Genomic DNA, 27,652 nt, shown 5'->3' on the forward strand with positions numbered 1-27,652 from the left:
CCAATCACATTAGAGCTTTAATCGGCAGATGTTGATGGGATTAATCGGCGTACAGTGGAGCGTATTTTCAGGTCTCGTCTCCATTCATATGCATGTCTGGCAATGACAGTGGGCTTCATGAATGGCTCTAAGACAGGCTTATTAAGATGGTCAACAGAGGCCTGTTCTCTCTTCATACAGCCTCTACTTACAGTTTCAATCATGATTCTCTCCAAAGATGGCGATAATAGGGTGGTTATGTTAAAAACAGGGCGCTGGCTGTGAGCTGGCTTTCTGTCATAGCATGTTGTACTAAAAGTGGGGGAAAAAGCTATTCACTGATGCATCAGTATTCTGAATCACTCCACAGAAAACAGGGGTGGAGTACCATGCTTTGTTAGCTGCCAATTCCACACACACACACACGGAAACCCTCATGCAAGTATCTAAACTTCCACAAAGTTTGGAAAAGATGAATCAAAATACTAAATTGCAGGCTTTTTGCACAGGATTTGCGCCCTATGTCATTTTGTTGTTTTATTATCCATTTCTACTGCATACTACATTACCGTTTAGTGGCAACTTGCATTTTGTGTATCTTTAGTTGAGCAAACTTTAGGTGTCCAGTCTGTTTCTGGAGGTCCTCACCTTCCAGCAGAGTTTACTTATGTCCTCAAACACACCTGAACCAGCTAATCAAGGTCTTCAAGGATCACTAGAAACTTCCAGGTAGTTGTGTCAGAACTAAACTCTGCAGGACAGTGACCCTTTAGGCGCAGACAAAATAATTCTCAAAATGACTCTTTGTCTGTGAGAAACATCTAGTCATCTCTGTAAATAGTAGTAGTTCCTAAAGCAAACCGTAATCCTGTAGCCTCAGTGCTATTTGCCGCAGATCAGCCATGACTGCTCTATTCCACTGGAAGGTGACTAATGGCTATAAAGTGGCTATAATCTCTCAGCAGAGGCACACCCAGAGCTTTGCTGACAGAGAATGTCCCCATCTTTACAGCATTTCTCGCTGTTCCCTCTTCCTCTGAATGCCTATTAGACAGACCGTACCGCCAGCGTGTGGCCAAATTAGATTAGAACATCAGTGCAGCAGACTAATGGGCCAGCAAGCCAAGCCTGGGGTTCACTGTTTTTAGATCCTCAATGAATGTTTTGAGTCATTCTATCACGGATATATGGTGTTGGAGTCAGCCCTGGCTCGGAGCGTGGGAGACTGAAGTGCTGCTACCTAGACCAGCACATGAAGTGGCTGCTAAGAGACTGTGAACAGTCAGCGCTTTGTCTGGCCAGCTGAAGACTTGGCTTAACACAAGGACACAGGTCTCGTTTTGCTGTTTTCCCTCTTTATAGCTGCGAGTAAATCCTTGTCTGTCGGTTGCATCTCTGATGAGCTACGGAGGTATCTAATGAAAGGCAGCTCTAAGGGCAGCATGCTTGGAAATGATTCCATGCGTATCCCATCAGCATCAATGGTGTCCCATTAACTCACAGTGATAGGTTCCTCTAAGGGCACTTGAAGTCGACATGACATCCAAATTGACCCCTGTCTTAATACATGTTCCTTGTTTGCACAATTCATCAGTCACGATTGTTCCGAAGGAAAAAATTGCGTCTTTGTAATCTTCTGTGCAACCATTTTCAGTCCCAGAGAGTTTCTGTCATGCTGCGTTCCAGACCAACTCATTTGAGTCCAAGTCCAGCCTCCAAGACTCAAGACCTGAAGAGGGTCTGAACCATTCAGACAGTGTAACCCTGCTTTCCATTTGGGTGAATGAAGCTTGGTTTTGCATCAATGTCCAGCAAACCTCCACTTGAGTCGGCACAGACCACAAAACTTATCTGCTGCATCTCAAGTGTAAATCCAAGTCCCTGACAACTCCAAAACCATAAAAATATGTTCTTGGCCTCAAGACCTGAGTCCAGTATCAAGGACTACACTACTTCTAGCATTTCCTGTTTTTCACTTAAGTTAGGTTTGATTGATCTTTCTCAACTTTAGAAGCTGCATGTCTGTTCATGAATATTTTCAATTAGGAAGCGAGATAATCAGATGATTCTGATGTTCTGTATTCCTTATTACGCTGTGGAATTATGAGTTTAACACTCTGTTTTGTGCTGCAGCTCTGTTCACTTTCACCAAACTGGAAGTTTAAAATTAATGAGACTGCAGAATGTATGCCATGCAGGGAGGTTCTGGACACTTGGATGTTGCTTGTGGATTGCAAATAGTTAGCCTTGCACTTTGAGTTAGCAAGTCAGACTCTCATTCTGTCTTCATTTCTCCTGACCGTCTCCCTTGGTGTGCTCTTGGCAGATGCTTTTCATACAAACAGGAAATGGAGCTTTAGATATAAGATTGTAGGGAAAACCTGCCTCCCCTGTTTCCTGACAATCAAGTTTGGCCAAAATGTGTCATTTTGGAATGAGATGATGTGAACCGTGACAATTAAAGAGGTTTCGTAGTGTCCATCAATCATGTGATTTTTATTTTTGGCCCAGCTCCATGACTGACTGGATCTCAAATGGAACATCTCTGAACCTTAATATATTTTTAAATTGCTAGAGATACTGAGAACAGTTTTATAACTGCCCAATGCTTTTCTGAGGGGAATGACTTCAATCCATTTGGCAAAAAAGTGCAGAAGAGTTCCATACATCTGGTACTTTTTAGACGTCCCTATAACCTGATGTTGAAAATCTCTTAGTTGAAGAGTTGAAGTCATATTCTCTCTCTCTCTCTCTCTGTTGTGAAACATTTGTTCTGCCAAGACTTTCGGTGTGTACTATTTACCTCTGTCTGTCAATCTCTTTTATCCTCTGTCGATCCTCAACATCTTATTTACTTGATTGTGTCCAATCTGGACACGTTAACCGTTCAAATTATTTTCCCACAGGAGCGAGAAGAGATTAGATTTGTCTCAGCAGATTACACTAGTCTTAGCTGTTCACTGTTGGAAAGCTCAAATCCTTCTTATCAGAATATTATGTCCAGTCTTTTTATTAATAGTAATCAGAAAGTTTAGATTCATAATATATTGTCCATTTATCATTTTGCACTTATCTTTCTTGTATGTGCATAGATGCTTCTTCAACTTTGTCATACATGAGATTGATTTGAAGTTTTTTTCGTTTGTTATAAACAACCATATACTCTTAGACTTTTTTTTTTTTTTTCAACCTGTTTCTGCAAAGTAAAGGCTCAGTTTTGAGGCTGGCTCCTCATTCATATTACTTACAGCAAGCGTTCATCTGGCTCACTGTAGAGATAGCAGCCCTCAGATGTTCGCGGTCACCCTGTCGGAGAGAAGCCAAAGGCAGATGGAGCATGACACAGCCGTAATCTGTGAAGGGAGCGCCTGTCCTCACCCTTCAGCTGTAATGTTGTTTGTGAGCTGAAATCTAAACTAACCGAACTGCTCCTCGCTTTTAATCACCAAGTGTTTCCGTTTAGTGCTGGATATGAGACCGAGTCCATTTCATTTTCTCCTGTTAGTTATGTGCTACAAATGATGATTCGCATGTTATTTAGCCTGCTGTGGGGCTCCAGTTGTTACAGTAAAGAAGAAAAAAAAAATCAGGGTGTGGTCCATTTCTCATTTCAGAAATAATTGTGTGGTTTTACTATTAAACACTAGCATGAAAGTCTTATTGACATAGCCACACAAAGTGGTTGTGTTTGTGTGTGTGTTGGTGTGTGTTGCTCAGGGTGTGTGCTACAGGCCACTCAGCCCTCGCCTAAAGATATGTGCAACTCTTCTGTCTGTTTGTGCATAGCTGGCTTTTCCGGAAGCCATGCCACCCCTGGGGTCGCTTCGTTAAACTGCTGAAATGACTTTCTTTTTTCTTTTTTTTTCTGTCAAATGCTGAAGTGAAACTGTCTGTCTGATCTGTATAGATGCATCTCTCATTTTGCCTGTATATTCTTTACAGTGCAGTTGGAAAATTCACTAAATTTAATTCATTTAAAAACTGTTTGCACATTTCAAATACTGTATACTCCACATTGGAAAAATACTGAACAGGTAGCACTTTATTTTACAATCCTGTTCATGTTTGTTCGGTTTACTTACTATAATAATGACTTAGGCATATATTACAATTCTTTGATTTCACAAATTATGCTTTGTTGAGAATGTTTCATAATTACAGAGAATGATTTTAGAAGCCTAGTACTGACTGAAGTGCTGATAGCGGCTGCTTAAAATGTTCATGATGGCTGTGAATAGTACATGCAGTAATAACACGGCTGTCAGGTCAAATGTTCTGAATGCTCAGTTATTAATGTCAACACACTCGTATTCAGAAGTGCTTCAAATATATTCTGTCATAAACCCAGTGCAACAGTTTCCATTTCAACACCTTTATATGTATGCAGCTTTTATCTGTGAGAAAGACAACACTCTCTCTCGAAAGGTGATGAAAAAAACCTTTTTGCATAGCTAACACACTACTTTCTATACAAATTGAAAGTACTTGTTGTGTTCAATTATTATTTTAGGAGAAACTGCTTATGATCATAACAGTATTGATTCTCATTCAAGCTATGAATTTATTAAATTATCAAATTAAATGTGCGAATCTATATTTAAAAACTGTGCAGTTACATCAACCCCGAGTACTTGCCAGACTGAAATATATATGTGTCTGTGAGAGGCCTTTCACATGATCCCCTCAAGGTCATAATGAGTCTTGATGCATCCTTTTAATGCAAGGTCCGAGGCATAATTTCATTAGGCATTGATTGCGAACTGTAAAATGTAGAGCTCATGATTAATCAACATAAAACCAAAATTGCAAAACTGTGGTTATGCTTCTACTTTCAGTTTAGGTCTCTTTCTTGTGCATTGATGAATGCCAGGGATGGAAATTAGCACCCGCCACCAGCCAAATGCGGGTGATTTTGTGTTGTGGCGGGCAAACTCGCTTCACTTACCGGCCACCATGGTGGGTAAATAAAAATAGCATACTGTTTACTGAAACGACAGCATTGTTCCAAGTATTTGTAGCTGAAGATAGTGCCGCTGGCAGAGTAATATTTTATGTTGGTTACAGTACGTTTTATAGCACGCGCTCATGATATGCAAGATCGCGTGAAGAGTTGAATTTATCACGCACAAGTTTCCGCATACTGTCACGTCTCTGGCAAACCCAGTAAGTTCATTCTCCTTCAGCATTCTGCAACATTTTAGATTATATTGACAGTTTGTGTTTATCTTATTGTTTTTAACGGCATAAAAAGCTAACTATTAATTGAATAAACAGTTCATTTTTGTTTGTAGAAACAACATTGCATCGCTACACATGTTTGACAGCTCTGGTGTGACGAGATGCGTAAAAACGATGTATTAAAAAACGCAGTGCGTTTGTCGACGGCGTAAAAGTTTGCAGTGATACAGTGTTGAACAGGGTACTTTTCCCCACGTTCCCTCAACCACAATTGTTTTTTTTTTGTTTTTTTTTAATACACTTATACTGGTGAATCCTTTCCTTTGGAATTAAATACAACATTATTAATGCGTATGAAAACTGTTTAGAATATCGCAAAAATGTTTCTGTGCATTAAAAAAGTTCAGTGCAGTGTATCATCTCTGCTTCAGCAAGAGTCGGCTGTTTCAAAACCTAGTAAGCTGCCTAGATAGGCAGCATTTTTGAGCATCACTGAAAGAGAACATGTACATAGACATATACAGACTGTGTGTTGCTTACTGCACAAGAAAACATAAAGCACTTTCTTAGAATGCTCAATTCCGATTGGTTGGCTGTATGTTGTGTGCTGGAGTCTGGTGTACCAAATTGAGCACACAAATTTTCTCCAGAATTCTTTATATGAATGATTTACACAGAGATGTATCTGCTTGGGTTTGAGGGCCAACGAACACTTCCATGGAAGAAATAGCAGCTGGATTTGCCTGTGTGTGTGTGGTTTGTGAAAATGAATATTTGAAAATTTTTCAAGAGTTTTGAGGGCAAAGTAAACTAGATTTAATTGTGCAAACATTTTGCTCTTGCATATTTGGTTCCAGATTTACCCATTCTAAATATCAAGTTAAAAAAAAAAAAAAAAAAAGTTCTTTGGTTGGTCGTTTCACATATTAATCAGTGTCAGTGATTATTGGCCTGAATAAGCTGCAATGTGGACCAGACTTTATGCCAACTCTCAAAAGTTTGGCTTCAAAAGACTATAGAGCAGATACAGTCTTGCCAAACTCAGATGACCTGCTGTGATTTGTAATTAGTTAGATCCACATGCTGATTAGCAATGTGTGAAAGCCATTCAGGGCTCAAGGGAAGACTGAGAATGTCATAGAGTGTACATGTGATCTGTTTTGGCAGCAGTGTTGGCCTTCAACATATGATGCTGAAATACTCCCAGTTTGAAACCAGAAAAGGCATTTTGCTCAAGCCTAGCCCTCATCAATCAAGGAGAAAGCTCTTGCATTCAAAACAATGGCACACGTCATTGTATTTTTTTGAGGGCATTTGATAAAGCTGGACCCGCACACATTGTGCAATATGTAGCAACTCATTTCAGCACGTCTATATTTCGGCTCACAGGAAGGAGATGAAGTCAGTTTGCGCTGCCCTCCCACTTCCCCAACGCCAGCTGCACTGCTGATTGTTGAGCTCCACTCACTCCCCAAAAGAGCAACTGCTTTTCACTTACAGCACTTCTAACATCTAACATCTATTTTTTGTCCATCCACATTTACAACTGGGAAAAATCAAAAAAACAAAGCAAATAAACTTTTTTTATTCATTTATTTTTTGTTACAGTGTACTCCAGTCCATGCACACTAAATTCTCAAGTGGATGTATGAATACTGCTGGCTAACCCTGATTTAGGTGTATAATTTTTACAGAAAAAGATTGTAAAAACTTAACCAACTTAACGGACAGTTACTTCATATATGTAATTTAGTAATTTGTATATGCAATTTTACTGTAAAATGCTATAACGTTTTTGATGATTAACATTCAACCCATTCTTTTTCATCTGTAGTATTATTTGTAATTTGATTTGAGAACAGGAGTTTCTCTTTTGCTATATTATAAGCCGGGTTTCCGATACTTTCGCTTTCGAATTCGCAATTTTGTTGTCACATTTTTACAAGAGAAAATAATTATATAATCCAATGAATCTAGAAAAAAAACAAGCTTTTCATAATGAAAACAAAAAGGAAAGTAGAACTAAAGTGGCTGTCGGCGACAGGACTTGCATGTTATACCACAAGAATACCAACATGTTCACCTTCTCTGATTTAAGGAGCACTCTTTTACTTTAGCTTCAGAACCTAATTATGCAAATGCGACCATTTTGGTCACAGTCTAAAGCCCTGATTATTGCTCAATTTAGTAATGAACATGGCAATTTTTTTACATTTTATTTTTAAAGGGGTCATATGATGCGATTTACATTTTTCCTTTCTCTTTGGAGTGTTACAAGGTTTTGGTGCATGAAGAAGATCTGTAAAGTTGCAAAGACTAAAGTTTCAAATCCAAAGAGATATTCCTCATAAAAGTTAAGAGACAACCACAACTACCGAAAATGGCTAGTTCTAACACACCCCCACGTCTACATCACGATGTGGGAAGATTTGCATAATGCCAACTAAATGTTCACATAGAGAAAGATTAACTTTTATTCTCGCTGTTGCACTTGCCGACAAGTTGTGGGGATGCTGTGTTTCGCTGTGAAGTTGAAACCACTTTGTTTGGTCTTCCAAAAGAGATAACAACTAGAAAGCAGTGGTTAAGTTGTATTTAAAACACTGTTCCAGAACAGTTCAACCCAAGTATTCAGATGTGTGCAGCGCATTTTTTCAGAGGACGAGGACTGGGAAAGTAGGCTACAGTGCCGGTGTTTGTTTCTATAAAGTGGGGCGATTCAAACTTTGCAAGGACAATCTGGCGCTTCTGACTCACAGCCTGTAAGTACGTTTTCACATTTAAAGAATTTGCCACTGATGATTCAAACATGAGTTTTTAGCCGTGTAGAGTAGCACTTGTTTCCTGTCTCATATTTTTTTTTGTTTATGCAATGTGTAAAAAAACCTGTATACGTACTTGTAATCAGTAATTATGTCCCCACTTAATGCAACAAATGCCTCGTTTGTAATTAGTTTAATTGTTTTTGTCTTGTCGTGCTGGGAAACGCCCTCACAGCATGGGAAGGGGAGAAACGTTTCTGTCACACACTTGAGGTATTCAGCCAATCACAAAGCACTGGATAGCTGGCCAATCAATGTACACTTCGCTTTTCAGAAAGATATGCTTTGTAAAAATCGATGCGTTTCAGAGAGGTGGGGCAAAGAGGAAAAACAATAAATGTAAAGTATGTGGAAAACAATGTGTGAACCTTAAACCGCATAAACATTACATTTCACCAAAATACACAAAATAATGTTATTTTTAGCAACATCATATGACCCCTTTAACATTTTATTTAATTTGTACTTTTAATAAGCACTTTTGACACTATTTTAGTTTTCCGGGCAATTTTTTGGAGTTCCACAGCTGTGTGTGTGTGTGTGTGTGTGTGTGTGTGTGTGTGTGTGTGTGTGTGTGTGTGTGTGTGTGTGTGTGTGTGTGTGTGTGTGTGTGTGTGTGTGTGTGTGTGTGTGTGTGTGTGTGTGTGTGTGTGTGTGTGTGTGTGTGAAAATCAAGGGCTTCTGTATCAAATATTACGTCAGTAGTGCATCAGTGTGCCAGTGTCTTTTGAGATGACTAAGTAATGAGGAGAAAACTTCTTTTAAATGCATCTGCTTTAAAAGAAAACAAGCCTCCTTCTTCCTGATGTTGAATAGGAGCTGGAGCCTATTCTGACACCACATCTTTGAGAAATGAATTGGATCCTCAGCTGGTCTTTCATCTCCAACAAGAGGCCTGGCGCATCTGCTCCGAGTCTCCCGTGTGCTAGAGAGAGTACTGCAACCTCTCAGTACTTCTGAGTGCAAGTTATTCAGAGCCATTCATTGTGTCAGCATTTTGTGCCAGTGATCTTGACCTTTGGATAGATATAATGTACTGTAGGCAGAATGAACTGAACTGAATCTGCATATTTATTTTCAAGCCATTAATCAAACTTCTCATACAATGCCATAATTCCATTATGAGGGATTTTTCTCATACTCTTCTGATGACTATATGTGATCAGTTTCCACAGTGTGTTTTATGTTAAAGATGAAATGTGTTTTGTAGAGTAGGTTCTGAGTTCTGTCAGAGGGTCATTGAAAACTCCTGGATTTTGAACAAAAACATAGAGGCCTGTGACTTCAGCTGTGTGTAAAACATGTACATAATCACGAGTTGTATAGTGCTAATAATGACATTTGCTGTGAAGCATGGAATGTCAAGAAATTAATCAAGTTAAATGGACACAAAACACACAATATGGACTAGTGTCTGTGATTATTGTCAAATGCAATCAGAAACTCTGTAGGTCTTCACTACAAACCAAACAAGTTCAGTTTTGAAGAAATTCACAAACACATTAGTATTTAATAGTATGTTCTTCTTAAAGTACTAATACTGCTACTAATTAATAAATAATTTGTTAAACCTTTTTTAATTTATTGGGAATATTACATAATTGAGTTTTTTTTTCATCAATGTAATTTGAACAGCTGTGTGAATAACTATATTTAGGGGGGAAATAAATGAAGTATTTCCTTTAAAAGGAATTAACTTATATTATATATATATATATATATTATTTATTTATTTATTTATTTTTTTTTCAGAAAAATTAAAATGGACACCAAATTTTGGGAAAAGTATTAAACAGATTACATAAGGTCCTCAAAAATTCTGAAAACCACATCAAGTTATTATAAACAAATCAGCAAGCATGTAAAACTATGTGACACAATTTGACAAGTAATATACATTTATGAACGCCGCAAATTATTATCAGACTTTATTCATGCATTATAAACATTGTTGTTATTTATTAGTATTGGGGTTTTGAAAAGGGTCCTTTAAAAAAAAAAAATACAAGTTTGTACATCATCATCCGGGATGATACATTATTCTGGTGTTTGTTGATTTTTTTTTTTTTCTTAGTATGCATCTATGTATACTTTTTGGGCTAATATTACAATGTTTTCAGTTTTAGACATGTGGAAAGAAATGGCTGCAGTGGCTGAAACTTTCACTGTAGTTTGTATTGAGCCTAATGTAATGATTTCATCACACTTTCATATAACATGTAGTACAAGTAGGCAAATTGAGACACAGCATATGATTTCTGTTCCCTATTTGTCTGAGAAATAGGCAGCCTGCTGTTTTATACACCATTAGTTGTTTTTTTTTTTCTCCCTCTCTTTAATGGTGTCCCTTTAAGGTCAAAAGTGTTTCACTTCTTCACAAGCTCCTTTAAAACACCCGGAGCTGTCTTGCCCAGCAGGGTACAGACACTGCAGTGAATCACACCGCTGAAGAAAAAACAAAAAACTTCAGCATCGAGCATTAAAACTGAACACCAACACGTCACCAACTGAATTTCACATTAACATGCTCTGGTTAAAAACACTTTTGCCGCTTAATATTTTTGTGTAAATGGTGACATTTTTTGCAGGATTCTTTGAACAGTAAATATTTATACAAGTAGAAATATTTTTTAAATAATAAATATAACCGTCTTTAATGTCACTAATAAATTAAGTATGTGTGTATATTAATAAGTGTTAATTTAATTTTTAAACAAATCTTACTTAGCCCAGACTTTTATACTAAAAACAGTTAAGATTCTGACTAGTATGTGAACAGATAAGACTGAATTCTTGACCTTGTTGTCACTAGCTATGTTTCCATCACCCTCTTTTTATGTGCATTTTAAAGTATCACCTCAGGAATGAATGATGGAAATGGCAAATTAAGAAAAAGAAATCCCTTCATTTGGAAAAAAAAAAATTATTTGCTTGAGGTGGTGTTTGACTTGTGTGAAAAAGAGTTGATGTGAATAATAGAAATGATGCATGAGCATTCAAAACAAGTCATGTGACTTTGCTCAAGGGGTGGGACGATATGGCAATATATTGTTATCGTTCTCCATGTGATTCGAGAATCAATATCTGGCGCCAAATATCAATATTTTATTACAATACATTACTTCAATTTACTCCAATATATTCCTACAATAAGGCGCTATATATATATATATATATATATATATATATATATATATATATATATATAATTTTTTTTTATTTTTTTTATTGCAACTGCGCCATTTCAACCTTCTTTCCAAAGAGTGTCTACAGTGGTGTAGTGGAGGGTATATGCAATTATGCATATGTCAGGGGATACATGCAGAGTGGTAAAATAATAGTTCATTGATTACTAATTTGATTCAGTACAATACAACAAAAACAATAGCAACAAAAACTCCTGTAAACTTTTTTTTTAGTCCAAGGTAACGAATGCGTCAAAACAATAAGTTCAAAACAGCTCTAATACAGAGAAAACCCAACGGAATTCATCAGAGATTGTAGAGAGTCAATTAGTTAATTAGTATTTTTAGTATGCATTTGCACTTAACCTTTTCACAGGCATTTTGTTTTCATAGACCGATATCATGGTGTATCATTATAGATTTGTCTAGCAGTATATCAATTATCTCAGAATCGCTGTATCGTGATATTATCGTATTGTGAGCCATGTATCGTGATTTGTATCATATCGTGAGCTATCCTGTGATTCACACCCTTACTTTGCGCTATGGGACAGCATAACCTGACTAACCAGCGGACCGATTTTGTTGAATTGTTATTGTCATTCTGAAATGCCGGAGCAAAGTCTGCGGTTCCCTGCATTCACCTGCAAAAGCAATGACCGCATTTATTGCGTTTCGTCTGCTCACTCTGAGGCGTCGTCTTCTCCTACTTTTCTTAGTGATATTTAATGCCAGTTTATCAGGAAGTGACTCGTTGGATGGAATTGGCGCTTTTTTCGTAAATGTTTTAAAACTATAATCCGAATGTGCAGCTTTTGATGGAAACCCGGCTACTCTTTCATCTTGTTTTTGTCTTTTCTGGCATCTTCATTAGACGGTGGACATCCATAAGGAGAAGGTCGCCCGACGAGAGATCGGTATACTGACAACGAATAAAAACACATCTAGGACTCATAAGATCATCGCTCCGGGCAACATTGAGCGGCCGGTGAGGTACATCAGGAAGCCCATCGACTACACAGTTCTGGATGATGTGGGCCATGGAGTAAAGGTAAATAATTTGCTGTCTTTTAAAACTATATTCATTGCTTCCAACTTGTTTCTCTGTTTTTCAAGTGTGACCATATATCTGAGCAAGAGTAGATGGGAAGTTTAGCCTAGTTTGATTCACATTCTGTTGAATATTTCTGACTTTGGTGTACCTGTAGTTGATTGCTGCAACAATGAAACATTGAAAATGAGTTTGCCAGCAGACATTAACATTGTCAACACTGCGTGGTAAGTTTTGTCTTTAAAATGGAGTAAGAAGGTTAAGGACGAAATAAGCTGATTGGCACAAATTACGCCCCTTTCTACTGTAGTTTATAGAGGAAGGCAGTGAGTTTAAAAAAACAAAAAAATATATACATATAATCCAGCAATGCGGTTCACATTCCAGCCCTTTCAGTGCATTGACAGCATGCATCGGTGTTATCTGAAGTGATGAATGTGAGTGTGATGGGCGTTCATGAAGGAGTAGGGCTGAAATGACTCCTGTGAACCAACAGCCAATCGATTATGAGAGTTTATTAGATGTGCCTCATGTATAATCAATATTAGTGTGTGTGCTGTTTACATTTACTGGGGTTAGATCGAGCTGCTGGTTGTTTGTGTAGCCAGTTGTTTCCACTGACAGTAAATCACTATTAATGTCAACTTTTCAGTAACACAAACATGACATCACTGCCTCTTGTGCTCACCAAAGTTGCATTTTATTTGATACAAAATACAATAAAACAGTAATATTGAGATCTTATTACAATTTTTAAATAACTGTTGTGTATTCGAGTAGATTTTCAAATGGTCATTATTTTAGTCTTCAGTGTCTAATATGCTAATTTGCTCCTTAATATTTCTTATTAGTATTATGGTTGATTTTTGTTATGTTTTTATTTATTTTTTTGTTAGTTTTGTTTTATTTTATTTTATTCAAGAAAGGTAGCTTATGATGCATTAAGAATATGAAGTTGTTTGTGTGCGTGTATATGTAGTTTAGAAAAATACACAAATGTCATTTATATGTTTAGTTTCGTGTCGTTGTATTTATTTTTTTGGCCTGTGCAGTACAATGAACATTTTGGGTAAATTACCACTACAAAGTTTCAAATGTATCATTAGCCTAGTTTGATTCACAGTTCTGGATTGTCACTTTTTTAAAAGTTAGACTTTTGTGCTTTATTGACCCTTACTGGGTTCATACTATTACATTATGCTACATATTAGTACAGTATGTTAAAAGTACATGTTAGCGCCTTAATATTACACTTATTACACCTTTTGAAAAGGTACTGTTCGAGTGACAGATTTTGTACCTTTTCTTCTGCGTGTCCTGTGCGTTCTGCTGTCACTGAATATCCTGGCAGTCTTTTATTACACCTTTACACTGTTGCATTGCTGTCGTTCAGTAAGAGAAGCCATAACCTTCACCTGACAGGGCAATTACAGCATCTTCAGCCAAACTGACTGTATTTGCAAAAGATGAGATTTATTTTCAATGGCAGTTGATACTCAGTCTAGTCAGCGGCCGCAGGAATGCAGAAGAGATCTCAGACGCTGTTTTCAAAAGGTTTTTTTATCTAGTTTATTTTACTTCCTTTATATATATTTTTTGCCTACTAGTGTATCTGTTTCAGTGAACATTAAGTGCTTTCGCAGTCTAACGTGTGGAGGATTTTGGCGCTGTCAGAGTGTGATAAATTAAGTCGTATTTCTGTCTGGCTCAGGCAGGATTTTACTCTCTACCGATTCCACTGAGATCTAAATGAACACCACATGTACATCTGTGTATCTGGTCGTGGAACTGATGTTGTGTAAGATTCAGTTCACCCAGAATCCTGTGCCCTTTGAACCCGAAACCATTCTATTGGCTGAAGGAAATTCTTAACGGTTGCTTAGATCAGAAACTTGTCTGTTTAGGATCTCCTATGTGTTGTGATATGTATGAATTAAATTTAACTCCATTTGGACTGCATTTTAATGCATTTTAATGAAATTGTATTAATCAAAAATTATGATTATGACTTGATTCTGTCCACATTTTCTGCATTGTGGACACCATAGGGCTCTTCTAATATTAACTGAATGTATTTGTGTGTAGATTTTTAAGTCAAACATTCTATCTCTCAGCCCTCTACAGACACATTGACTATTGAATCACCATTGGCTAGTGATTTTATTTAGTTTACTCGCCCGACTGAATCTACAGAAAGTACACTTTTAACATCAGTCAGTCAAGCATTATAATAAACTATAATAATAGAACTTTGGTAATATAAATTAACTTGATAACCATGTTTGAATGCATATTAGTCATTGAAACTGAACATTTTAACTGGACTGGTGGTGCTGCTTTTTTGGTCATTTATTGTTTCTGTAAAAAAATAAAAATTGGAAAAAAAAAATAAATACTGATAAGATAATTATGATACAAATTCTATTAATAAGAACTATAAAACCCTCTAAGGATTAATGAGCTGCTGGATTCATGAATATCAATCAAGTTTTGTGCATTTGCACAAACTAATTTGCTGAAATCAAAACGGACGATAATAGGTGAGCGCCAGCCAATGAGATTGATGTTTATGCATTAGCACAAATAAAATGGCATTATTTAAAAGTTGAAGAATTCCAAAGTAATGCCGTTATTTTGACAGGAAAATACAATAAAGAATATCGTTTAAAATCAGCGCAATTCTCTCTCTCTCTCTCTCTCTCTCTCTCTCTCTCTCTCTCTCTCTCTCTCTCTCTGCGGGCGTGTGTGAGATAAAGCGATAGCGAGTCATGCACCTTCACACTAGAGTTTATGGTACGTCAAATACAGGTGCGCTGCGCATCCATTCAGATGAATGGAAAAACAGCACAAATCACGTGATGGAGAGTGAAACTCTGAAGTGCTCAGTCAGTGTTTGGCGAATGAATATTATCTGTGCTTAACTTATACTTAGCATCCAACTCACACACTAGCGAGTAAAATTTGAGAATTTATTACCCATTGGCTAATATTAGACATAATTTAGTCGCCCTGTGCGACTGATTTACCCGCAGTGTAGAGGGTCGATCTGTTGATATGAATATATCTCTTTAGGTTGTTTATTTGTTTAGAATTTATATAATATTTGGTTTATTTAGTTATTTTGTTTCTTTTGTTTATTATTTGATTTATTTATTTGGTTGTTCTTATTTATCCATCTATTTATTGATATTTAATATTTATTATGTACAGTATATATAATTGCACACACATAGTATTTATATATTGAAAATATTTACACGTATTTACAAATAAATAATTTATCTTATAAAAAAATTAATATAAACCTTTTTTCTTAAATATTTATATGCATGTTTGTGTATTTAAAGTATTTATACATAAACATATGCCAATTACAAGTAAACAACTTTTATTTTGGATGTGATTTATCACAATTAGCTAATAATTCAACAGCTTAGTTATTAATAAATTATTAATAGTTATTATTTATTATTATTATTATTATTTGTATTATTATTATCTAGATTCTGTATTTGTTTGGTTTCTTTACTTAATAATATTATGATTGATTTATTTGTTTGGGGCAGGTATGCTGTAAAATTGTGCCTAACATCAGCTTTTAGAGTCAGTATAACCTGCCTTCAAGAGCTTTATTGCTGAAATAGTCACTTGTTAATGATTTTATACACTATATAATTTCTATTTTCTGCCTACTTAAGTTATGAGCATTGTCCCGGTTACTTCTGCTCTCATTACTCATACGGGACAGTGCATTAGTTATACCCCAATGTGCATGTGGTGCAGGACAGTCACTGTACTCACAGCTATTGTTTGGTAAGATACCTGTTTTTCTGGAGTTAGTGGACTAAGTTGTCTTCACAGAGAAGTTTGTATTCTTCTTACCATGTATCCTGAAATTATTCATTTTTCTGATAATCACATAGATGACACCAACATACCACAGGTCACACCCAAATAATACGGTCTAAAAAGAGCCCTGTGGTGTGGACAGAGAGATGAAATGAATGTCTGGTGCGGAGATATTCTGAGACTGAGACATGCTGGTTTTTGACATGCTCTCTCTCTTTCTCTTCCTCTTTTTGTTCTATAAATCACTGTCTTTTCTCTTCTGCCCACGCTAGTGGCTTAAAACCAAGGTAAGTGTACTTGTCCTATGACCCCTTCATTTAGGGGTGCTCCGATCACGATCGGCCGATCGTTATGCGCATCTCATCATTAAAGCCGGTTTTCTAATCAGCGGTTAATTCCATCAGGTGCTTGATTTCACATAGAGCAGCTGTTACTACACAGAGCCGTTGTTAACTGAGAAAATGCGCCAAAAAGCGCTGAAAATGAAGTGGATTTGCGCATCTTCTCTATTAACAACGGCTCTGTGTAGTAACAGCTGCTCTATGTGAAATCAAGCACCTGATGGAATTAACCGCTGATTAGAAAACCGGCTTTACTGAAGAGATGCGCATAACGATCGGCCGATCGTGATCGGAGCACCCCTACCTTCATTACTGATCAACTGTTTCAATCGTCCCTTGTGATACATATTCATATTTCTGTGTTCATCCCTTCCTCGTAACCTCATCATGTGCAGTAGTTGTAGATCGATCCCACTGCAAAAGTGATCTGAAATAGCTGTATCACTGAAAGATTATTACACGTTTTAACACTAAATCAAGTACACATGCAACAGAAATACGCAGTTGTCTATGTGATTACATTTTGGTATGCCAGACAAATTTAGTTTCTCTTACATTGTTATCAGTTCTGTTTTTTTGTTTGCACTTTATTTTCATAGTTAATGTCTGGTTTTTGTATATAAGATGATGTGATAGACTGATATCAGCACGGTTCATTTGAGCATTTTGAGATTGTCAAAGACCGTTAGTTGTCCCATTGTGTTTGTTTCTATGTCTATTAATAAATGTTAATGATGAACGTTTTGTTTTTATTTTAAATGTAAAATATATTTTGTACAATTACTTATTTATGGCAACATTCATTTTTGTTATCATTAAACTATTTAATTGTAATTTTTTTTGTCTGATACATATTCAAAATATTTACATTGACCAATGAAAAAACTCGACCTCTAGTTGTGTTTGTCATTTGGAATCAATGGTTCTTATTCATTAAACATAAACAGGAGTTCATTATTTTATTTATTTAGTTTATTTATTTTTTTGTTAAATCGTAAAGTATTCTTATGCAAAAAAAAATGTATTCATGAAAGTAATTGTATCGTCAAAAAACAGCTTTCAACCATGCTTAAACAATGCATAAAACGTTTTTGTTTGTATGTTTTAGCAAAATGATGACACTGTATTTTGATAACATTAATTGCAATAATAATAGAAATAGCAACACAATGAATTAGTTAACAAATAATGTTTAGTTTTTGGGAATTTTTATTTGACTTTTTATGTCATTTGCTGCTGAAATGTATAGTTTTGTCTGGTAAAGAGTATTTTCATCTCCATTTCTTTGGTCTTATTTCTAATATCTGAGGTCAGGCTCTGTTCAAATGCTTAAACAGATGTTTTGCTTGTCCAATCAGCAACACGGCAACAATCAGTCAATCAGAGGAGGAACTCTCTCCAGGACCAATCCCCCGACACAGAAACCTCCCAGCCCACCCTTATCAGGACGAGGCACTCTTGGGTAAGACCTGATTTCCTCATGTGTTTCATTGTGAGAAGAAAGAAAAGGTTTCTGACCAGTTTGTTAAATCAGACAATAGTTTGACACTGACAGCTGTTTTCAGTAACAAAGCCATAAATCATGTTATTATTTTAAGTTTCTAATATTTTTGGTTGTTTGTTTTAAATGCATATGCAGGCGTAACACTCCTTATAAAACACTTGAGCCGGTGAAACCTCCAACAGTGCCCAACGATTACATGACGAGTCCAGCTCGCTTGGGCAGCCAACACAGTCCAGGACGCACGGCATCTCTCAACCAGAGAACAAGAACCCACAGGTAACCCAAAAATCAAAACTGAGTTTAATTCATTCACTCATTCATTCATTTTTTTGAATGGATTGAGTGCAATTTTAATTAATGTTGTTTATTATTATTATTATTATTATAAAATAAGTTTATTTAATCTATTTATTATATCTGAAATGGTTTAGTGCAGTTTAGTAATAATGTGTATTATTATTATTGTTGTTGCCATTATTATGATTATTATTATGGTACAAAATTAGCTATTTGATATTTATTTATTATGAGAATTATTTGTTTGTTGTTTGTAATGTTGTAGTTTATTTTCATTAATCCTTTGTAGTTGATATTATGATTATTACTATAAGTATTATTTATTGGTCTTATTAATAAAATATAAATACAATAAAATGAGCAAAAACTTTTCCGTTATTAATGCTATTAATAATAATAAAATAATTAAAGTTGTTTAATTTAAGTAATTTTGTACGCATTATTTGCCATTGTGTCCACATACATGAAACATTGCATTAAATGTTCACCAGCTTTACTGATGAATTTAGAAATCATATTTTCCCTGTTTTCCACTCCTTTCTCCCACACTTTTCCCAGCAGCCTCCACAGTTTTGTTTCTGAATGTCACAGCATATTTGACTTCCTCTGGGAATCTTATAATTTTGCTCATGCTCTTCATGGTGTCTGAATGACTGACCTGATCCGGGTGTTTCTGAATGTTCCCAGTGTGCAGTCTGTACTTTTCACACCCACACGTCTAACATCTGTTAATAATGTCATCACACCTCAACCGCACTCCTGACCAGAGGGAATACCCCTTCACTAAGCACAATCAGGACTGCATTGGTACATGTGGAAAATGACTGATGAATTGGCCTCATTAGTTAATGCTGACTGTAATGCCATAAATAACACACAACTTTTCATTTGTGTAGAAAGTAGCAACACACGCCAGCTCTTGTGAGAGTGGCCTGCTGAATCCATCAAACTGCTTGTTATTCCAAGCCTTCCTTTATCAAACACAAGTAGACATTTTAAAGAATTCTCAGGGCCAATTTACACCAAGCTTTTAAAATAATTAATCCAACAAATAATAAGTAAATAAATAAAGTGAGCAGTGGAATGCTGAAATAGTTTTTTTTTTTACTCAAATTTTCATGTTGCTATTTAATTGCTAAAGCTTTTATCACGAAATACATTATTAGTACTGTATTGAAATTTTGTTGCAAAAACAAATATATACATATATACACTGTATTTTTCGGACTATAAGTCGCACCTGAGTATAAGTCGCATCAGTCCAAAAATACGTCATGACGAGGAAAAAAAAACCTATATAAGTCACACTGGACTATAAGTCGCATTTATTTAGAACCAAGAACCAAGAGAAATCATTACCGTCTCCAGCCGCGAGAGGGCGCTCTATGTTGCTCAGTGTAGTAGACTACAGGAGCACTGAACAGCATAGAGCGCCCCCTCGTGGCTGGAGACGGTAATGTTTTCTCTTGGTTCATTTCTCTCGGTTCATGTCAAATTAATTTTGATAAATAAGTCTAATATTTCAAATTATTTCTATTTTTACTGTTTTGGAACAAATAAATGCAGCCTAGTGAGCATCAAAAATTAAAAATAAAAACATCTTTACAACCTCAGTTTGTAGTTTTATGAAAAATAGTGACACAAGAGAACAGAGATTCATTGTTTTAACTCCTGATATATATTCTTGTTGGTTCACCTTTAAATACATCTTATAAAAGCTGTTCTTGAGTACTGACATGTAGCTGACAGTCTTAATCATCCGCATCAGTTCTAGCAGCATCAGCGATTTGTATATGAGCTTCTTATGTGTAATTAAGATGAAGTATGATTCCATGTCTCCACCTGAGCCATTATCTGCTTTCCAGAAGTGTTCACTCTTGCATATTCAGCTCTTTTTGTGCTGTCTTCATCTGAACCAAATTGAGCTCTTTGGGTGCCTGATGCATTATGGGTTACAACAATGTCAGTTAACAATTTTTGTTTCTCTAAGGTTCAATTTATAGATAGACCTAGTGATCTGGTTAGTGATGTTGAGTAGTGTTTACAATAGATATTTTTTGTGCATTTGTGTAGATTTCCACCACATCATCCCCTCCACATATATCGGTCATGCTGCAAGGTTCAATTCCCTCCCTCTTTTGAAGCATTTGGTTTCTCATACAGCTCTTAACTTAATGGACAGGCTGTGTGACTATATGAGAAATTTATATCCTAAGCACTTAATGTATTACTGTCGTGTACAATCTTATACCATTAGACAAATGTATTGCCCATTTTGGCTTCTGGCCTAGTAGTGTGTCCAACATTTTAAACAGAAATTCTCAGTGCATCAGTAATAGATTTATAAAGTAATACATTTATATAGGCACAACACATCTTTGATAGTGTCTAGTGGTTGACTGATAAATTTCCAAGGCCGATATTTGGCATTTTTCAAATATCTGCATCAGCCAATACGTTTTCTGTTTGGCTGAAGCGTTCGTGGCGTGACTTTTATTTTGACAACACTGAGAGCAGCAGTGCCTGAACACACAGTGCTCACATTCTCCCTCTTGTTCGCTGTCATCTTTAACAGTTCTGTCCATGGACAGAAGTCAGTCTAATAATCAGATAGAACTGTTAAACAAAGAAAATAAAATGTATACATACAAAAAAGGATTATAACTATTGCTTTTATGTTGTTAGTAATAGAAATTCAAACATAATACTTTCTTGTTTGCCGTCAGCATTCAGCAAATGCTGAATACAAATTTATATAATTTAAACAAATTTTTGAATGACTAATGAACATCTCATTTCAAAAACCTTGCAAACTTAGTCTATTTTTATTAAATATTTGTTTATTTGTTGAAAAGTATATTGTCAAAGTATAAATGTTTATTTGACACACTTATTTTTTTAATCCATTTTCAAATGATTTCAAATTTCTTTAATATTAAATAAAATTATATCAGCATGATATTGCCCATCGGCCACCCTGCTTTCCAAGATATTGGCATCGGCTGTCCAAAATAAAAATAAATATCGGTCGACCACTAATAATGTCAACATTTCGTATGTTATAATGAGATAATTCTTAAGCATGCATTTTTTTATTTTTTTTAGCAACTCCTCTTTAAGCAGCTGATTGGCTGTTGTGTTTGCAAACAAATGTTTTTGCGCTTTTGTTCAAATAGCAGTACTTCTAAAATAAAATTGCGCAATACACCTTTTTTTTTATTCATTATTGAATTTTGCGAATAACAATGTGATTAATCATGATTAATTGCAGAAAAATCATGCAATTGATCGTGAAAAAAGAAATGTAAGCATTGGCCAGCACATATATAACATACACATATAAATTAAAAATACATGTTTAAAAAAAAAAAAGAGAAAGTTTAACAGTCTTTCAGGCAGCCCACAGCACAACTAGTTTTGAAAAGATGTAGTTTTATCTCCAGTTAAAATTGGATCATTCTTGCAATCCCAGAATTGAAACAATGAAACGAGAAAGACTCAGTGCTGGTGTAGTGAGATCTGTTGCAGTGCAGCGTGGGACTCCCTGCTGCTCTGGTTTCTGTGGAGCTGCATGGACACATGGCAAACACAGAGGATCAGGCCTGATTTCTGAAGCTGTGCCCATGTGGGGGTGTAACACTGATGCAATGATGCTCATAGCGCTATAGTGTTGAATAATCCATGAATTGATCTGTGTTGAACATACGCATAACCACGTATGGATATAGTAGTGCCATGTGTCTCAGAGGCAAGTGTATATCTAGGTCACTTTATCATGTGAGCCTGTGATATTCAGAACAGAAAAATAGCTTACTGCTTACTGCTTACGGCTTGCTGTTTTGTACTTATGGTATACATTCTGTGTGCACAACTACTTGTGTAAAACGCTGTACATACTGTAATGATTAATCTTAATGTAAAGATATAATGATCTCATTGTGGCATCAAGCAATATTGGATATTTGTAGTAGAGCATATTTAATCAGAACAAAACCAAAATTGCAATATGGCTTTGTGCAATTAACAAAACACAAAGGCTGTGATTTATTAAAGGGGTCATGTGATGTAGCTAAAAATAATATTTTGTGTATTTGGTGTAATGAAGTGTTTATGCGGTTTAATGTAAAAAAAAAAAACACATTATTTTCCACATACTGTACATTATTGTTTCTCCTCTATGCCTAGTCTTTCTAAAACGCATATTTTCTTTATAAAGCTGATTGCGATCGTGCCTTTTCAGTGATGGCTCCGAGACTCTGGAACAGTTTGGCGTTATATGGCGTTAAATATAAAAGAACAGCTTCCACACTGGTGTCTTTCAAATCTCTTTTTTTCTTTTTTTTTCTCCTGGCTTTTTATAGGTTTTTATTTAGTGATACTTTGTCATGTAATGTCGTGTGTTCAGATGTCTCGGTGCTGTATAATATTGCTGTGTAATGGAAGGTTTTTATTTTTTTATTTAATTTAATTTGTTTGCACTTGTTTTAAAAGGTGTACAGCACAATGGTCAACTAACTGTTGTTTTTAAAGGTGCTTTACAAATAAATTGCTTTGCTTTGCCTTTATTCTTTGCAACTTTAGGAATCTTATCTGTTCACGAACAGCTTGTAACACTCCAAAGAGAAAGGAAAGCTTGAAATTGCATCATCTGACCACTTAAAAAAGATTATTTTCAGAGTGAGGCATAGTGCTGTGTTCATTAACACACTGACAGCTCATGATTCAGTGTTTTCACTGTTTCATAGCAGCTTGGTTCACAGTAAATGCTGCTCCTCATGAGCTGTTTTAGCTCTGTGTTGGATCGCTTCTAACATTCATTTTGGAAAGTAACATGCAGCAATCATATTCCCAGACTTGTAATGAACAGTGCTAATACACCTGATGTTATTTTTTTTTTATGTTGTTCTTATACAGTGAAACATTGCAATAGTGATATTTCTTGTTTTTATTTAGAAATAATAATGTTAACCATAATAATTTTATTTTACTGCATAATTCTAATACAGTTATTGCTATTATTATGTTTTATCAGGGCACACTTTAAGGGGTTTCTTTTGTTAGACCCATTAAAAATAAATGTTTTATCAAGTACATCAAAAAAATAGTTTTGAATTGTGTATATACCAATTTTTTTTTCTTTTTATCTAGGTTCAATTTCCTAAAAATATTTGCATTGTATTGTTGAATGTTAAATCTGTGTCTGCCATGCAATAGCATGCAATAAGCTAATATGGCAAAACATTAAATACAACCTAGTTATTATTATTATTATTTTTTTTTTATATATATAATCTCAATTTTGGTGGGAACAAATTGCGCAGCCTTACAAACGAGTACAGCAAACCTGGAGCTTTTAAATAATTCAGTTTTTATCAGAAAAATTGCAATTCAATTATTCTTCCCCAAATCAAACTGCACTTCTAATATGGTAATTTTGCACTTTTATTTTGTCTATTAATGTGCTGTCTTCTGGCAGTACCATCAGATGAGCTCAGAAAAAGATCCCTGTTAATATCGCCTTCACATTGGAAGGCAAATTTCATTGTGGGACACAGTATTCTCTCTTTTGGTAAATGTAGTATGTCAGCCGGGTTTTCCATGTGTGGAAAATCTGCATACATCAGAGATAGTATGATATGTACCATAGTATGCTGAAACGTCCTGTTTTTCTCTATAGTGGCAGCAGCGGGGGCAGTGGCAGCCGAGAGAACAGCGGCGGCAGCAGCATCTCTGTTCCCATCGCCGTACCCACTCCCTCCATTCCCAACTCAGTCCCAGGTGAGCAGCAGCCCACATATACAGCTCCTGCCAAAACACACTATCTGAAGCACAGTGTCCTACAGGTTAGGGCCAACTTGAGAATCAGACGTACTCTCTACATGTGGGTATTTAACGCTGCAGTATGTCCTGCTCTCCAGAGTGAGAAATGGTGCAGGATTAGCTGTTCATTGTATGCCTACAGCTTTCATGGCCTGATTTTTCCAGCTAAAGGTTTGCTAAAGTAGGCCACTACACTGCAAAAGCACAGGTTGAAATAGAGAGGAAGTGGGGAAACTTTAAAGGGTGGTCTGCCTGAAAAAAAGTGAAGTTTAGTAAGAAAAGAGGTCACTGTCCTGTTCTTCTATGAGATACCTGCTGGAGCTAAGAAGAACAGAACCCACCACCACACACACACACACACACACACATCTCTCTCCCGAATCTTTCAGTCGCCATAGCAACACTGAATCAGCCCCTCTGATTTGCTTTTCCTGGATTAATGTTATTTAATTTTGACAGGACCTTTGAATGCAGTGTCTTTTCCCTTATACTCCTTATGTATCTATATATGTGTATTTGTATAACAAAACGTAAGATTTTTCTCTAGGAATTTTTTTTTTTCTTTTCTTCTCTTTTCTTTTCTCCCCTGAACTGCACATGAAACACATGGAATAAGAAGTTCACTGAAGTTCAATCAAGATGATACATTTGACATTTTAACATCAAAACAAATAAAAATGGTTACCTGAGATCCATCTCGGCTCATCTTGATTGAACTTCAGTGAACTTATTCCATGTGTTCCATGTGCGATTCAATATTAACTAATAAGTTTCCATGTACGATGTCGCGTTTTCATTGGTCAGTCGTTGAAGCCTATTTCTGATTGGTTGTTGGCGTTTTGACAGCGTTTATGCCAAGAGCAAAGAGAAAGAAATCGAAGAGTAGAGTACTTGGCCATGTGCGAACGCACTGGACACAGTCTACGCACATACACGCTTACTTTAAGCGAAGAGGAGAGATTCGCGATTGCACTGAACACGTTTTAAGTGCAGGCATACTCTCTGAGCGAGCCCAGAGAAAATTCTTAAAAGAGCAATGTGTATCTGACCCTATGTGAAAAATGAATTGCCTCCTCCTGTTAAATCATGAAAGAACTGTGATTAACCATGTTATTTTAGAAAGTTTAGTTAAATTCCACTAGCCACATCCAGACCTGATTACTGCCGGACATGTTGAATCAATAAATCACTTAAATAGAATCTGTCTGACAAAGTGAAGCATGCTTAAAGAGCACCACATCATGCCATGATCTAAAGAAATTCAAGAACGGATGAGAAACAAAATAGTAGACATCCAGGAGGTCATTAAAGAAACCAGAACAACATCTAAAGACCTACGGGCCTCACTTTCACAAATAAGGTTCATGACTCAACAATAAGAAAGAGACTGGGCAAAAACGGAATCCATGGGAGAGTTCCGAGGCAAAAGCCATTGCTGACCAAAAAGAACACAAAGGCTCATCTCAAATTTACCAAAAAATATCTCATGAAAAGAACATCATACCAACAGTCAAACATAATTGATGGAAGCATTAATTGAAGAAGAATGTTTGGCCATCAGTTTGTGACCGGAAACTCAATCACACTTGAGTTATGCGGCAGGACAGTGATCCTAAACACACCATCAAGTCCACCTCTGAATGAATCAAGAAAAACAAGTTTTGGATTGGCCTAGTCAAAGTCCGGACTTAAATCCGATTGAGATGCTGTGGCATGACCTTAAACACTCCTTTCATGCTTGAAAACCCTCCAGTGTGGCTGAATTAAAACAATTCTGCAAAGAGCGGGCCGAAATTCCTCCACAGTGACGTGAAAGACTCATTGCCAGTTATTACAAACACTTGATTGCAGTCGTTGCTGTAAAGCGTGGCACAACCAGTTATTAGATTTAGGGGGCAATTCGTTTTTTCACGTAGTGAAAGGGCAGTTTGGACCGGTTTTTCCCTTATTGATTTAAATCATTATTTTAAAACTGCATTTTTTATTTACTTGGCTTATCTATGTGTAATATTAAAGTTTGTTTGATGATCTGGATCTTTTAAAAGTGACAAATATGCAAAAAACAAAACAAAACAAAAACAAGAAGGGGTCAAAAACCTTTTCACAGCGTACACACACAGTTGTCAACTGAGTGTCCCATATACTTGACTCCGTCCTTCCCATGTAGAATATGTCCATTTAGTCTCCTTTCAGGTTACAGATGGGTTAGGATGCAGTCTTAAGGCCCGTTCACACCAAGCACGATAACTATAAAGATAACGATAAAGATATAGTTCTAAAAATCGTTCTCATTATTAAAGAATAGCGGATGTCCACACTACAACTGTAACGATAAAAGCATAGAGAAACAGTATCGTTGGAATCATTTTCAGAATGTCTTTTTTTCCAGCTGATGAACGATACAAACATTGACATCCAATCAGAATCCACCCTGCTATAAGGGCTCGAGGATTTAAAGCGGCAGACGCACGTGCGCTCACAATAAACAGACGATATCGTTCACTGGTGTGGACGCTAATATCGTTATCTTTATAGTTATCTTTATAGTTATCTTTATAGTTATCGTTCTTGGTGTGAACGGGGCTTTAGACATCGAGGAACCTCACTGGGGTTTTGAACAAGGCTTACATGTCTGTTTGATATTAATGAATGAATCGTCCTCAAGATGTGTTTTCTCTTGTATGCTGGTTCTGACCCCTCAGTCACACCCGCATGGGCCCCTCCTCCTCCACCCCCCCTCCCTGGCCAGGGCCCTCCAATGCCAGCTGCTGCTATAGGTGAGCCCCTCCCCCAGCCCTGTCGGCACCTGTGCAAATCTGTCCCGGACAACACCAGCGTTCCCGTTCCACCGTCCACGTGTCTGTCTGTGGGGTTTCAGAATTGTTCAGATCTGGGGATGGTGGTGGTGATTTTGTTATTTTGGGTGGTGGTTTTGTGCTGCTTCAGTTTAAATCAGTGCACTGTGGAGAAGTCTCTGAACTGCCTGGAAGTTTTTCCCATTATTCATAAAAAGAGTATGGCGGTGTCTGATAACAGCAAAAAAATCCTGTAGACCTGTTCACACTAAGGACAATAGCTATAATGAAGACAAATATAGAATAAAGATATATCTTAGAAACGGTGTAGCAACATCTTTAAACCTCTAGCTTTGTGTTGGTGAGTCAGAGACTTCCTCACAACAGGTTCTTCTGAAAGAGCCGCTGTTTTCCTCCTGTTTAACATCTTCCCAGTGTAATGTAACCCATTGGATTGATGTGATGATATACAGTATTAATCAACATCCTGTCCCATAGTCCTGTTCATCACAACAGCAGGTTTGACACAGCTGGAGATGTTTGTATCATATGTCACTGTTGAAGGCTTGTGATGTCACACAGATGTTTGTCCACTGTGTTTGTTGTCCGCTTGGTTCCAGCCATCACTATCAGAGAGAGCGTGTCAGTTATCTGCCACCGTCAACAGGAAACCTCCCTATAGAGGAAATCCCATCTGCCCTGCAGTGTAAACACTAAAACCTGGACTAAAAACCTGCTACTTTTTCTCAGGGCTTTTCTAACTGTGTGTGTTTTATTGCTGGTCATGTTGTTTTCATCTGAGGCTGGGTTTCTCACACACCCAGGCTATCT

General features: G+C 36.5%; 1 protein-coding gene across 10 annotated transcripts in view; it reads left to right on the forward strand.

The window, feature by feature from the left end:
- The window catches only part of abi1a (abl-interactor 1a), a 53,133-nt gene that overhangs the window by 16,554 nt on the left and 8,927 nt on the right, over window positions 1-27,652 (forward strand). For 3 of the 10 annotated variants that reach the window (XM_052595847.1, XM_052595850.1, XM_052595855.1), the window contains exons 3-8: window positions 12,039-12,215; window positions 16,337-16,351; window positions 17,764-17,867; window positions 18,045-18,185; window positions 23,884-23,984; window positions 26,729-26,803. In XM_052595847.1, the coding sequence (XP_052451807.1) occupies window positions 12,039-12,215; window positions 16,337-16,351; window positions 17,764-17,867; window positions 18,045-18,185; window positions 23,884-23,984; window positions 26,729-26,803 (613 nt within the window). The remainder of the gene's footprint in view (window positions 1-12,038; window positions 12,216-16,336; window positions 16,352-17,763; window positions 17,868-18,044; window positions 18,186-23,883; window positions 23,985-26,728; window positions 26,804-27,652) is intronic. The other 7 variants (XM_052595849.1, XM_052595853.1, XM_052595856.1 and 4 more) reach the window with 3 other exon arrangements.

This window comes from Carassius gibelio, chromosome B24 (genome assembly GCF_023724105.1).
Source record: "Carassius gibelio isolate Cgi1373 ecotype wild population from Czech Republic chromosome B24, carGib1.2-hapl.c, whole genome shotgun sequence".
Taxonomy (NCBI): domain Eukaryota; kingdom Metazoa; phylum Chordata; class Actinopteri; order Cypriniformes; family Cyprinidae; genus Carassius; species Carassius gibelio.